The sequence below is a fragment of the Miniopterus schreibersii genome (genome assembly GCF_964146895.1).
Source record: "Miniopterus schreibersii genome assembly, chromosome: X".
In the NCBI taxonomy this organism is placed as follows: Eukaryota; Metazoa; Chordata; class Mammalia; order Chiroptera; family Miniopteridae; genus Miniopterus; species Miniopterus schreibersii.
In genome coordinates this window covers 6,845,205-6,860,766 of record NC_138104.1, presented here as the reverse complement: position 1 = coordinate 6,860,766, position 15,562 = coordinate 6,845,205, and the positions used below count along the sequence as shown (strand labels likewise).

The 15,562-nt window shown below is 37.1% G+C and overlaps 1 protein-coding gene across 1 annotated transcript; it reads right to left on the bottom strand.

Annotated features, from left to right (window-relative positions):
* Positions 1-6,172: 6,172 nt before the first annotated feature.
* On the bottom strand, positions 6,173-14,875 carry MMGT1 (membrane magnesium transporter 1). Its single transcript, XM_081125019.1, has 4 exons — positions 14,561-14,875; positions 10,893-10,945; positions 8,689-8,792; positions 6,173-6,877 (listed from the first exon to the last, which is right to left on the bottom strand). The coding sequence occupies exons 1-4, from the start codon at positions 14,637-14,639 to the stop codon at positions 6,718-6,720; spliced, it is 396 nt and encodes a 131-aa protein (XP_080981145.1). The 5' UTR covers positions 14,640-14,875; the 3' UTR covers positions 6,173-6,717.
* Positions 14,876-15,562: the final 687 nt, after the last annotated feature.

Below are 15,562 nucleotides of genomic sequence, written 5' to 3'. Positions count from 1 at the left end.
GAATCAGATAATATTGGATGGCTCATCATTTTCTTCAGTTTGAGAACTGTATTCTAGTTTAAAGGGAGAATGTCCTCACTCTTATAGGAGAGGTACACTAAAATATTTAATGTCATGATGTTGTGAAGTGTGATGATGAAGTTTGCAACTTACCAGAAACAATTCAAGAGAGGAAAAAAGCACATTTAGAGAGAACGAAAGCAAAAGTGGCAAAATGTTAGGAATGGTGACTAAATGAAAGTATATAGAATTTCATCACACTGCTCTCTTAAATTTTCTGTAAGTTTGATATTTTTCAAAATAAAATTTAAGAAAAATATCTATTGGATTTTAAAATTGGAAAAAATGATACTAAAGTTCATCTGGAAATATAAATATGCCAGAATAACTAGGAAAAAGTCCTGAAAATAATAATAATGAGATATGGACTAGCAATGCCAAATATGAAAATATATAACAACTTAAAATAATTAAGACTGGTAATTTTTGCAATAGACTATAGAGCTCAAAAAGACAATGCAATATATAGATCATGTTTCATAGAAATGCACACTTGAAACCCATATAATCTTATTAACCATTGTCACTCAAATAAATTTAATTTTAAAAAGATCTAAATACATATGGAGAGAACAAAAGCAAAAGTGGCAAAATGCTAGGAAATTCTGTGGAAATTCAGTGCATGACCGAGGATGGCTTTTCAAATCATCGTGTAAAAAAGTCAATATATTGGAATAACAATATAGCTATTTAGAGGAGAAAAATGTTGAATCCTTTCCTCACTCCTTCTATCTAAATTAATCCCAAATGAATCAAAGACTTAAAGGTTTAAAAACCTTAAAAGTACCGGGAAAATACATTAAATTCATTCTTAAGTGTAAAAAAGGCCTTTCTAAGCAAGGCACAAATCCCAGAAGCTATAAAGACTGATAAGTTTAACTACATAAATAAATAAATAAATAAATCTCAGAAAAATATTATTAAACATATGACAATAAACCAATTTTCATAGCTTACAAAGAGCACATACAACTCAATAAAAATCATACGATAGAAAACAGAACATGACCACACAGAATGAAATGTAAGAAACCAATAAACATGAAAATGTGGTCAGTCCATCTCCTTCATTAAATTGCATTACAGCTTCATTAAGCCGCAAGATACCCTTTACTCACTTTCAGATGAACAAATTTTTAAAAGTTTAGTACCCAGTATAGGCATGGGCCTCATAAATAATTATTATGCATTATATGTGGAAGTATAACTGGGCAAAGATTTCTAGAGAACAATTTGGCAATAACAACTGAAATAAAAAATACCCTTTGACCCAGCAACTCTATTGCAAGTAATGAACCCTGTTGGCATAATCTCATTATGTGCACAAGTATGTTCACTGCAATATGGTTTAGCAATAGGAAAATGTTGCAACATTTACAACACATTCATGCATTGGAATACCACACGGTCATTAAAAAGAATGAGGCATTTCTATATATACTGATATTGAAAGGTATTATAAGACAGCAAAAAAGCAAGGTACAGAAGAGTATAATACCGTTTGATTCTATTAATGTAAACTTTTTAAAAAGTATATATTTGCTGGCAAATAATTTTTTTCCTGAAAGAATATCTAAGCCACTTTAAGCTGGTTACCATTGGAGGGAGGCATTAGGCGCAAGAAGAAAGGGGCAGGTTTTCATTTCATGCCTTTCAGTATCATCTGATTTTTTTTTTTGCCATGTTCATAGATTATCTTCTTTCCTTTTTAAAGAATACTTGATTAGTAGGTTGAGACAGTCCTAGGTGGATTTAAATATAGCCAAACCCTGGTTCCGGACCATTATTCACAGAAAAAAATGTGCTCCTGACAACCCTTTCATGCTGATACATCAGCATGACAAAAAGCGTCTCTCAGGCTACAAACCAAGGAGAGAATGGGCCAGTAAAGTCAGCTTACAGCTAAGCCTTGCCTTGCTAACATCTCAGTTAATTGTGCTGTGAATATTTTAGGGGTTTGTTTTTATTTTGCTTTTGTTGCTGGTGAAATGGACGATTAGCACAATTTTAAAACATAAAGAGGTCATCAAGAGTGCTGATGTTGCTAAGGGTGCGAAAGAAACAATGATCACAGGCAATTGAAGAGGTAGAAAAACTGTTGTTGATTTGGATAAACGAAAAGCAGTTGGCCTGTGACAGGGTTTTGGAGGCCGCCATATGTGAAAAAACCAAGATGCCCAATGCTGACTTCCTAAAAGACACCCCTGGACCGAGTGCTGACAGTGATTTGTTTAAGGCTACTGGGGGGGGGTCCATAAATTTAAGAAAAGAAGTGTTTGTTTATAGATTAAACAGTACATTAGAGATGTACTGCATATAAGAAAGGTTAAAACAGGGAATCATTTGGGGGCCTGGAACGAATTAATTCAATTTACGTTATTTCTAATGGGAAAAAATGATTCAGTTTTCAAACAAATAGCTTCTTGAACAGCCTTCCAGAATGAATTAAGTTCAAGGACCGAGGTTCCACTGTACTGGTAGTGCTATTTTTAAAAATACTTGCAGATAAGTGCCAAGTTTTGCAAACCAGAACTTCCTTTTGGATTTTCATCAAACTTTAGATTTGCCCCCTACTGCTTTAATCATGATTTCCTGTTAAGTATAAAGTGACATTTTGTAAAGGCAGTTTGGCTATATAACAAATTTAAGATGAAATCTTTAGACACTGCTACCCAAGGACCAAAATTCTTATATCCCAAAGGTTGTTTGACAATTTATAAATGTAAATGAGATTACACATTCTATTTTTGATTCCAAAAAGCCATAAAATTGCAGTAAGACTACGTATACAATCAAAAGTAAAGTATCTATTGAATTTAGTAAAAAAGTACCACACTGGAAAAATTAGTCATAAAATTAGCTCTTAATTTTTTCTGGGGACAGAGAAGCAGAAGAAAATGAGATAAAAAGTAAAAAACCACTACCCAAAACAGGGTGAAGGCAAGACAATCATTTATTTATTAGACAGGGCAGGCCATTAAAAGAGGAAACATATTCAAAAGAATGTGCTTTGCTTGGTGTTACAGGCATTGATGCTCACAACAAACAACACTACTCAATACATCATGGAAACAGGCCACATACAACCAAGAAGATGCTGCCATGCCACTGAAAAAGAAGCTACAGTGCTTAGGAAATGATCACTAGGGAGTTACAAAGCATCATAGTCTCCATTTCGCTGATCTACATTTTCTGCAGCTGAGCCATTAGCCCATAGCATTTGGCTGGTTCCCCGGTTATTAAGAAGTGAGTCTTCCCTTATTCTATAGAGTTTTCGATAGTTCCAACTTCTGAATGGTACTGAAATATAGTCACCTGCAGGCTGAACAAGCTCACATTACCACATTTTTGGGACTTATCCCTATGTAGTCATGGACTGTTTCACAGTATTATAGATAAAATTTGGACCTAACACATTTAGCATTGTAATGATGCACCTTCAGTCCTATGGTACATACTTGAAAAAGATAGCAGACATTCATTGGAGGAAATTAAAGAAATTTGGGGAGTTCATCAGGCCCAAGGCATGTAAAGAAGCTGTTAGCCAAGTGAGACACACTTGAAAACTACTATGTCAATTTGCCAAATTATTTGGCATCATTTTTAGCAGGACTTTCCTGACTGAGCAGGCAAAGACTTCAATATCCACTCTAGAGACTAATCAAAATATTATTAGTATATCATGAATATTTGGTTATGAGGAAAAACTATTCAGCATAAGATTGACTGAGAAAGCTGTTAGGTATCTGACCCTCTGTCCTTACATCTACTGATTTCACCAACCACTTCCTTTCATAGCAGTCACAGTTCTCAGGATGAGATATTCTCACTCCACATAGGACAAAACCCTACTGGGGAAGCCAGTCATGAAAGACCAGATATTATATTAATTCATTTATATTAAATGACCAGAATAGGCAAATCATAGGGATTGAAAGTAGATTAGTGGTTGCTTGGGGCTGGGAGGCATTGGAAGAAAATGAGATATGAATGCTAAAAGGTACAGGGTTTCTTTTGGGGTGATGACAATGTTCTCAAATTGGCTGTGGTCATGGTTGCACAACTTGTGACTATATTCTAAAACCGCTGAATTGTACCGTTTAAATGGGTGAATTGTAAGGTATGTGAATTATATCTTAATAAAGTTGCTAAAGAAACATATTAGGAAAGGAAGACAGCCCCAGGGGGGAAGAAAATGAGGCTCTTGCGAATCCAGTCATATCTGAGGAAACAGTACACAAGCCTGAGGTAAGGAGCTGGTTTCTCACACATTATTTTGATTTTATTACCACCACTTTTAACTCCTGACCACATTTTTAACTCATTTCTAAATTATTTTAGGTTATCAGAAGCTTTCTAACTTTGTTCTCCTTACAGAACCAAGTCAGTGTTCCAAAGAAAGACTAGGTTGGCAAAACAAAGCTAAACAAAACAGAAAAACAATGAAAAGATAATCTCCTGCTTTGGGGCTGTGTGTTACCAGGCAGAAGAGCCGAGGTTCATTTCTAATGGAAAAAAATGCCATCAAAGTAAGGGCATCATATGACTCTTGCCTAAAGCACGTTGCCTTTTCAAATCTGCATAGTTATTCCCTTTACATCTATGCAATTCAACATTAGCAATGTTTATATATCTGTAGAACTCAATAAAAGCAATGTGCTCCACAAAGAAATGTTAAACTTTCTGCAGATCAAAGACCTAGCCAAATTTCCCTAAAACTAAAATTATTATTTCTAAAAAAGTCCTACTCTGTATCTTCATCCATCAACATACCATGATAGAAAACTCTAAGCCTGCTAAAAGACAGTAGCTACAAAACAATTTCTTGAATGACCTGAATTTTTAAAAAAATATTAGGCCCTGGTCAGTTTGGCTCAGTGGTTAGAGTGTTGGCCCATGGACTGAAGGGTTCGACTCCAACCAAGAGCACATACCTGGGTTGCAGGCTTGATCCCTGGCCTGGTCGGGGCACATGTAGGAGGAAACGAATCAATGTGTCTCTCTCACATTGATGTTTCTCCCTCTTTCCCTTCCAGTCTCTCTGAAAAGCAATGGAAAAAATATCCTCAGGTGAGGATTAAAAAATAATAAAATATATATATATTAGTTCCAAATATTTAGAACATTTTGGGCCAAATTCCTTTGAAAACTACCCTTAATGAGTTTATTTTTACTAATTCACTAGTTTAGTATGCAATAAAATAATAGACTTTGAATAAGTTAAACTGGCTAATGACAAGTAATCAGTTTTCCTCAGTGATTACTATCCTTCTACACAGGCAGGGTAATTAAATCACTAAGGGTCTTTTTGGCGTATCTTTAACTCTTCTTACACTACATAACCAATTAGGGAAAATTTTACAGTTAAATGAAGAGAACACAAGTAGTTTTACGGCAAGTTGGGTGTGTTAAATATATTTGTTATGAAAAAGAATTTCTGACACAAAAATTGCTTACTGCACACAGAACCCTTGACAAGACAGCTGATGTTAGATGGTACATGGGAGTCACGTGGAGTGAGAAGTCATGGATAAATTAAAAACTGGCAAGTACTGAAGCAGAGCCACTTTTTAGGGGGCATAAGAAAAAATGATGTCACCTTTTTATATCTCTTTAGAGAAATCCATTTGCTGTTAAAAAATGAAGACCATTTTACTATCATTCATGCTGCAAAATGCAGTAGTCACACTCTTTCCAAAAGGATCCTAAAAACTGTAGCGCAAAACAAAAAAAAAATCTAAGAAAATAAATAATTTCAAAAAAACATTTTTCCAAAGAAATGTGTTCAAATCAGTGACTTACAAAAGATGTCAATTTGTTGTAAATGAAAAAAAGAATTCTCTTTATGAAAGATCAAAGACTCATTTCACAAACAATTTATACTGCATCAATAATTTGATGTTCATAGCAGCACTATTTACAGTAGCCAAGATATGGAAACAGCCCAAATGTCCATCAGTAGATGAGTGGATGAAAAAAAAAGCTGTGGGATATTTACACAGTGGATTACTACTCGGCCCAAAAAAGGAGGAAATCTTGCCTTTTGTGACAGCATGGATGGAGCTGGAGAACATTATGCTAAGTGAAATAAGCCAGTCAGAGAAAGGTAAGTACCATATGATTTCATTTAAATGCAGAATTTAATGAACAAAATAAACTAACACAATAGAAACAGACTCATAGATACAGAGTGACAGCTGTCAGAGGGGAGGAGGGTTGGGAGGCTGGGTGAAAAGGTGAAGGGATTAAGGAAAAAAAACCCTCATAGACACAGACAACAGTATGGTGATTACTAGAGGGTGAGTGGAGTGGGAGAGGTAGAAGAGGGTATGGGGGTATAAATGGTGATGGAAGGAGACTTGACTTGGGGTGGTGAACACACAATACAATATACAGATGATGCATTATAAAAGTGTACACCTGAAACTCACATAATTTTATTAACCAATGTCACCCCAATAAATTCAATTAAAAAAAATAAATAAATCTTGAAATTCTCCAAAAAAAATAATAATTTGATTACAGTGTACAAACAAGAGCCACAGACTTTTTAGTTAGGTCTAAAAGATCAATATAAATACTGATAGGGGAGTGTTTTATACTCCAAACCCCAATATTCCAACTCTGTGTCCTATACTGTTATGATCTGTAAAAATCTTAACGACGCAGTGACTCAAGTTTTCGTAACTTCAACGATGTGTTAGAAGACAATGCATCTTGGTTTGAAGAATTTGTTGTATCCGAAGGCCGGAACAGTACTCTACCACGGTGATTAAATACATAAAATGATGGGTGATTCCTTAATGTGTCAAATGTCCTTAAAAGAAAAAAAATGCATCAATTTTAGACAAACCCTTATAAAAGCCTATTTGAAAATAAGCAGGCTTCTGATGAATTTGCTATGGGTTACATTTTAAGCTAAGATTAAATCCATGAAATCAGACCATAAATGGTAATCATACTATATCCTATATCTCATTTTTTTCCTGTATAAGGAAAATAAGAAACCTGGAAAAGCAACATATAGCCTTAGAATTTTCTTATACATCCAGTCCTTCCAGTGTGCCTAATAATAACACAGGCAATTGCTCAACTTTAATCACCTCTGTAGATCTAAGATAAGCCCATCCCAAATAGTCTTTTTAAAAAATCAGTACAGAGATTGTACCTTTGATTATTCTCATTTGGCCCTCACTATCCAAGCCCTATGATCATTTGAAAGGTCTGTTTTCTGAGAATCTTTCAAGTATAACGAAAAAATTCCTAAAATTTCTTTGGTCCTTCTGTACCTGCTGCTGTCCAAACTCATACATTTTACTACCACCTAATAAACTCAATATTTTGCTACCATTCTGTTTTACTTCTTTCTTTCCTGGCCCTTTGCCTGTGATTCTTAGTAAACTTTGTAAGAACCCAAGTGGATGATGACAGTAGTGTATCATTTCTTCTCCAGTGAGAGATACGTGGTCTAAAAAAGGTTCACAAACACCTAAGTGTATGGCTTTTACTGTTGGTTTGTTTCTAAACATTATTTTCCTGGGCGGGAGGGGATTCTTCTTTTGATAAAAACTCAAATCTCAAAGTCAGCCTACCTAAAAATCCAAACATATCCCCACATAAAATAGGAAGCCTGAGATGTGACTATTTAAAATGTAAAGTAAAAAGAAGGTGAGTTTCCTTTAACACATAAATGTTTATTGTGAATCCTCCTAAGAAGATATTATAAAGGGTTAAATTTTCCAGAATCAAGAAAGTGGGTAAAGCACAGAGATGGAAAAGAACAAAGCTAAAGGATGATTTTATAAAGGTAAGAAATATTGCCCTGGCCGGTGTGGCTCAATTGGCTGGGCATTATCCCACGCACTGAAAGGTTGCTGGTTCAATTTCTGGTCAGGGCACATGCCCAGGTTGTGAGCGGGGTTGTGCAGGAGGCAGCTGATCAACGTTTCCCTCTCACATTGATGTTTCTCTCTCTTTTTCCCCCTTCCTCCCTCTCTCTCTAAAAATCAATTTAAAAATCTTTTTTTTTTTTAAAAAAAGAAATATTGAAAAGAAAACCAAGCAAAGCACATGAAAATAGCTTAGAAGTAATACAGAAGAAAAAAAGGAAGCAGAATAACAAATATACTTTAATCCAGGGATAGAAAAGGGCCTGAGAACAGAGTTTATGTCACAGACTAGGTTCAAGTGATAGAGGAAACAAGAAATCCCTTATTCTTCCAAAGACTAAGCTGGGACAGAGGACAAAAAGAGGAAAAAGGAAAAAAGGAAAGAAGAAGGTAGGAAGGAGAGGGAAGCAAAGAGAAGGAAGGAGAGGGAGGGAGGGAAGGAAAACGTTTCTGAGAAAATAGCTTCCTATATATCTATTTCTGTCTACTTGTCCACCCAACCATCCAATAAGTAATTTTAAACAATCATAATATATCATCTGATTTTAATGTCAATAACCTGTCATTCAACTTCCATTTTTCCTATCATATCAAACAGTGCCTCAATATTTTTATTTCATTACTCAGATTGTATAACCAAAATGTAAAAGCCGACTTTTAAATACCAGAACACATGCATTTATGTAAATGAAACAAAACACCTAAGAAATTAAATGCCTATGAAAAGTGAAAAACTTACTTATTTTTTAGTTCTGAAGTAGCATCCATCTCTTTAAAATCCCCTGCAATATGAACTATACCATAACAGGTAACTGCAAAGGCCAGAAGTGTCTGAAGAACTATCTGTGAGTATAAAGATTAAAGATTACTAAATAAATATAAATCTTATTATAAAAATTTACAATTTTTTCTCCATCTCTTTTTAGCCTCTAACAGGTATTTCTCCCAGATCCTATCAAAGAGTCAATTCTCAGTTTAAAGGATTTGGACTTAAACACAATGAAATCTATAAATTCTGCAGACTGGCTACAAAAATACTTGTGGGTTTTGCTCAAATAGCAAAAACAGGTACTGAGCCATTCAAAACTCAGTTATCAACTACTATTTGCTTCTAAGAGCAACTAAGAATTTTTTAATGTATTCTTGTTAAATACAGAATATAAAAAGAATACCTCTTACCCACCACCCAGCTTAAGAAACAGAACATTACCAGTACCTTTCAAGTCCCATACATCCCTCTGCAATCATACCCTTCACCCTCTCTCAAAGTTAACTACTGTCCCAAATTGTGTATTAATCTGTTCTTTGCTTTTCTTTATAATTTTACCAGCTATGTGTGTACCTCTAAAACATATATTGCTTACTTTTCCATATTTTGAAAACTTGTGGGTGAAATTCATCCCTGTTGTAGTATATAGTTGTAGTCCATTCCATTACATGAAAACACTATAAATTTATCCATTCCATTTTTGATGGTTATGTGGGCTGTTTCCTGTGTGTTGCTTTTATAATGTCAATGGATATCCTTTGGTGTATATCTCCTGGTGTATGGGAGTAGAATCACTGGTGTAGAGTGTATGCACATTCAACTTGATTAGGTAATACTAAGCTGCTTTCCAAAGAAATTGTGCAAGCAAAAACTTGCATGCTTGATATTAACCAACATGAGATTACAGGCATATTTTATTTTCCTGATTGTGATTTTCTCTATTTAAAAAATTTTCCAATTCATAAACAGAAGAAAGTTATTTTAAATAGATATAAATGAATGTGTGTGCATCTACCACAAAGCACAAGTGATGGTAGTATGAGTTAATAGCTACATCTACCATATCCTTAATCATAGACAACTAGAGGCAAAATTAGCCACAAGCTATTATTCTTTCTAAATTAAACCTAATGTCATATGTTATACCAGTTTACATTCCCACCACCAGTGTACCATGACCTTTTTCATACAATGCAATCATAGGCACTATTAACAAGAATGTGGTAAATCTATAAGTAGTCATGAAAATATGTTAAGTGATAAAAATCTAATTATAAAACTATACACAAACACACACGCACATAATAACTTTTTTAAAGAAAGCTTCTGTGTTTTGATTAGCTAAAACTATACAGACATAAAGATAATGTTGTTTATGCATAGGAAGAAAACTGAACTACTGGTACACTACAAATTGTTCAGAATTGAAGTAGAATTGTTGAGCAATAGAGTCAGGTTTTTTCGGAAGGGATCTGTTTTACTTTTCACACTTAGTGTTTGATTCTGTTACAAAGAACTTACTATTTTGTAATTTAAAAATCCAATAAAGATAAAAATTGTGTGTGAAGCTCACATATTATTTTAGCTTAAAAGAACATTTCTTTGTTTTTCTTTAATTTTACCTCCTATGTATATGTTCCTAAATAATATTTTATTAGTTTTGCTTGTTCTTAAACTTTTTATAAAAAGAAAAATTTCAAAAAATGAAGTCAAAGCCCTGGCCGGGGTGGCTCAGTTGGTTGGAGCCTCGTCCTGTACACCAGAAGGTTGCGGGTTCGATTCCCAGTCAGGACACATACCTGGGTTGCAGGTTTGATCCCCCATCAGGGTGCTTACGGGAGGCAACTGACCAATGTTTCTCTCTCACATCCATCTCTGTTTGTCTGTCTCTCTCCCCTGCCCTCTAAAATCAATATAAACATATCCTCAGGTGAGGATAAAAAAATGAAGTCAATCAATCAACTTTTTAAGTGCATCTCAAACTAGGGAAGAGCAACTTCAAGAAAGACTATTTAAAGTATAGTTCTAGAAACCAAGCACAGTGACAAAAAATAGAGAACAGATGTAATTTCATGTCTGAAAAATTTTAAGAGAATAAAAAACAGTAAAAATATTATAAAGCATATGGTTAATTTTAAGAATATATGTTAATAGAATATAAATGACCAACTTACATCTATTGGCAGTGAATCATCTTCCTTTTCTGTTAATCGCATATAAGAACGATCTATAAACCAGAAGCATACCATTAAGGAAATTGTAGCTAATTTTTCTTCCTTAAAATATAAGCAAATCAATATACCAAAGAAGCAGCTGACTTAGATGCTACACAAAGTAATGCTAATCCTGGATTCCTCAAAAACCTCTATCTTCTAAGGCAATCAGCCTGAACTTGAAGTATTTTATTCCCATCATGACCTGTGTTTTCACTTTATAAAACGAGGTAAAAGGTAAGCAAGTATGAGAAAGAAACACCTATACATAATTTCTTTCATTACTACAGGAAAACTAGAATCCTCTGAAACGAATCATTTCTTTCACTCACTAACTGGTCAAAGAAATCACAATTATTTTGAAATTAATAAGCCTACAAAAAATATCCACTCTGAAGTAGCACCACCATCACATCGAGTTGGTATGGAAACGTTTTTCCTGAGAGAATAAGCTGTGACAGTGGTGGAATAGGAAAAATTCCAGGACATCAATTTCTGCCTCTGTGATTAAATTATAATTCTGCTTCTGCCTTAGTCTCAGGAAGTAGCAAGGTATGAAGGAAAAGAATCAGGATTTGGAAGCTGATAAGCTTGGATCATAAAACCAGCTCTTCAACTTACTGTAACCGATGTTATCTCATTTAACGCAAGACAGTCTCATGTAACATTTACCTCAATTTCAGAGTGTTAAGATGGAGATGTGGGAGGTCAAAAGTGTCTTAGACTCAAAGGAATACAGTGCCTATCTTTTCACTCACTAAGTTTCTGCAACAGTAAAATGTGAATAATGTGAAGATTAAATGACATATGTGATAGGCTCTCTGCCAGGACAAAGTTCATTATGGCAAAGATGAGCATGCCATGGCACCACAGGATGCTGCCTGCTGCCACCATCTGACATGACACAATTAGCTTCAAAGGTAAATATTAGTCTCTTTCCAACATGAACATTATAAAGAGGTCCCACAACAGTAACAAATGCCACAAGGCATTTCATCTCACTGGAAACATAAAAACACAAAATCCTAATTCTAGATGAACTTTGCACAATCCCTATTTAATAATGTATTGTGAACTAAAAAAGCTAAATTGTTCAGTGTAAATGTATATTGACTCTTAAAAGAGAATTTGTTTAGAGACATTTCCAGAGTTTTTTTTCTTACAGGGTTTATCATAAGGACAAATGTAAAAGAAAAATCAAACCAATACCAAAAATAGGTTTTGCCTAACTTCCTATTGTCTGTTCGGATCCCAGCTAGCTTTCTTCTTTGCCTGAAGTCCAATCTGACTCTCTAATACCTTTAACCAGGCATTTCCTCATTTGTAAAACTAAGGGGTTGAACTTCAATGACCTTGCTCTAGGACCTTAACATTTTACAGCTGAAGGCTATGGTAGAAATTGCTGCAGTACTCCACCGAATCCTACCCTCCCCTAAGGCACTGCATACAAATCACCTGGGGATCTGACTGAAATGCAGATTTGGTTTCAGGAGACCTGGAGTTGGCTTTTCTAACAAGCTCCCACGTGATTACAATCATGCTGGTCTGCCCCACCACGTATCTTTACATATTTTTAGCATGGCACTTATATAATTTTATTGTGATTATTTCTTGATCTATTTGTTTCTCCACTTGCCACTGAACTCCCTCAGGGCATCATTCACTGTACCTCTAGCACCTAAGCACGGTGCAATTTCAACCAGTTCCCTGAGACTGAATTTCATAAAGCCGTGTAGCACATAGGCTCTAGAGTCAAACTCCTCATCTTTAAATCCTTGGCCCTTCTCATCTCTGTACTTTTGTGCAAGTTTCCTAGCTGTGTGTCTCAATCTCTTCATCTCTCAAAGTCGGTAGTAACAATAATAGCTACCTCACAGGTCTTTTGGGTAGGACTGAATTATATAATACAAGTAAAGTGCTTAGTTCAGTTCCTGGCACTTAGTAAGCACTTAGTAATGTTAGCTATTATTATTACTGTCATTAAAGCTTGGAGCACAGAACAGAGGAGACTGGGGAAACATGACAAATAAAAGTAACGTGATACCTTGGATTGATTCCTAGAACAGAAAGAAGACACTAATTGAAAAACTGGTGAAATCCAAATAAAAGCTAGACTTCAGTTAATAGTAATATGCCAATGTCAGTTTCTTATTAGTTGTGACAATAAACCGCGGTAATGTAAGATGTTACCAATGGTGGAAGCTGGGTGAAGGGGTGGGTATATATAGTCACTCTCTGTAGTATCTTTGCAACTTTTCTATAAACCTAAAACTTCTAAATAAAAATTTATTTAAAAAAATAAGTTGCATTTCCTTCAGACAATGTCACAATACATGTATGTAATCAGTAGTTAAAATAATTTGATTACTTAAATTATATATAATAAACAGAACAAAAGGTTTTAACATTAAAAAAATGGAGCTTTGAAGGAATTCACATTTCATTTTCTATTTTATTCCTACATAAGGAGAGCAATCCAGCAAATAAAGGAATAAAGTTCAAGTTTGAATTCATTTCCTGTGAGGAAAATTATGCTAGGCACTGAGATTACAGCAATGAACATAAAATACACATTGTCCCTGCCCTTGTGGGCTCTATAGGCTAGGACAGGGGTCAGCCAACTTTACCTGTAAAGGGCCAAATAATAAATATTTTAGGCTTTGCAGGCCATTCTGTTTCTATTACAAGCTCAACTCTGCCCTTAGAAAGCAGCCAGACAATACCTAAATGAATGGGCGTGGCTGTGTGCCAATAAAATTTCGCTGATGGACATTGGAACTTTGATTTTATATAACTGTCATGGATCATAAAATGATATTCTTTTGCTTTCTCCCCCAACAAATTAAAAATGTAAAAACATTCTTAGCTCACTACGAAAACAGGAGGGAGGCTGCATTTGACCCACATGCCAGAGTTTGCTGACCCTTGGTCTAGAAGAGAAGGCGTCAAAACAGATCAGCTGTCTTAAGATTGCACTGCATCCTCTGCCGGAATCCAAGTTTCTTCTTGATGATACAGTTTTATCTGTACGATAAAGTACTTCTACTTTTTTTCTCATTTAAACTTTCTAAGTCACTCTCTGTGACATGACTTACCCAAGGTCACAGATTTAGCGGCAAAGCAAGATTTTAAGAACCTGCCCTCCAGACTGCGGGTCCATTACTCTTTCCCTGTACCACAGTCCCTCCCTGAGGCAAATGGTCACTTAACTTCTCAGTCACTGCCTAGACAACCCTGGACAGCCCAGGAGTGCCCAAGATACTGTCCACCTAGTTGTCACAGGACCACGAGCATCCGAGGTGCTCAATCTGACACTTTGCCTGCTCAGCCTCTCGCTGGCTCTGACATCACTTGTCCTGGATTCCCAGATAGACTCCCTCTCTGCTCACCTTGCAGTGCGTCCATCACGCTCTGAGCCCTCTCCCAGACACCCCCTTCTAATGCTGTTTCAGTCTTCCTCCGGGGAGCCCCGCGCCATTGAAAACAGGAGTGAGGCTGCATTTACCCCAAACTCTAAGGTCCCTAGTGACCCTTCCTGGAACCCTCGGTCTGACACTCCCTCTGTGGTGCGCCCACACGCCGCCCCCGAGGTCCCGCGCCCGAGCGGTCCGCGTCCCCCAGGCACTTACGCTGAGCAGCGGAGAAGGCCGCGTGTGCCAGGGCAAAGAGACCGATGCCCACCAGCCCCTTCCACAGTGACAGCGCCATTATTCCGGAGGAGCGACAGCCGGAGGAAAGCGGCGAAGGGCAGCGAAGCAGTTCCCCCTTCCAAAGGCGGTCGTCCACGCAGCGCAGAAAGATGACGTCACTGGACCACTGGGCGCGAAACGCCTCACGGAGGTGGGAAAACCAAAGAGCCTTCGGAAAGCGGAAACGGGAATGCCGGGAACGAGTGGAAAGCACGCGGGGAAAGGTCTGCGAGTGCCTGGGAGACTGCCGGCACTGCCTCTGGGAGAGGGGTGGGGCTGATGGGAGGAGGGGGCGTAAAAGAAGAGGCAACAGCGGACCAATGGGGAAGCGAGAGGGAGGACGCCAGCAAATGAGCGCTAGCAGGGGGCGGGGCCTGTGGAGAGGAGGCTGCCCAGCCTGAGGAGAGGAGAGGCGAGGGTGGGGCTGAGGAGCGGGGGCCTGGAAGCTGCAGTTAAAGGCGTTTGGTGCTGGGTTTCTGTCGCCCGCAGGGGATTTTCGGTTGATTGGTTGGTTTGTTGTTTTTCCCTCAGGCTATGTCCTTTGTTTTGTGTTGGCTTTTCCTAATCTTCAGCCCTTTGCGGACTGACACTACGGGAGGAGGCAAGAGTGTGTAAGCGAGGAGGGTTGCAAAGGAAATCGCCCTGGGTATTTGGAGCCCAAAACACGTGGCTCACTCAGGGGGGTGCTCACCAATGTTAGCGCCCTTCTCCTTACCATCTAAATGCCTTCTTTAAGAAGGACTCACGCCGGAAGCGGTGTAGCACAGCAGGAGAGTTTTGTCATGGAGAGAATGAGTTTACTTTAGGGAGAAATGAAAGGGGAGGAATCTAAGGCTGCTAACAAGGCAGGCCCATCTTGTCTCCGTCTCTCTCTAATCAGAATAAAATGCACACTCCTTTCACGGTTTTTCTTTGTCTTTGTTCCCTAAAATGTAAATATTC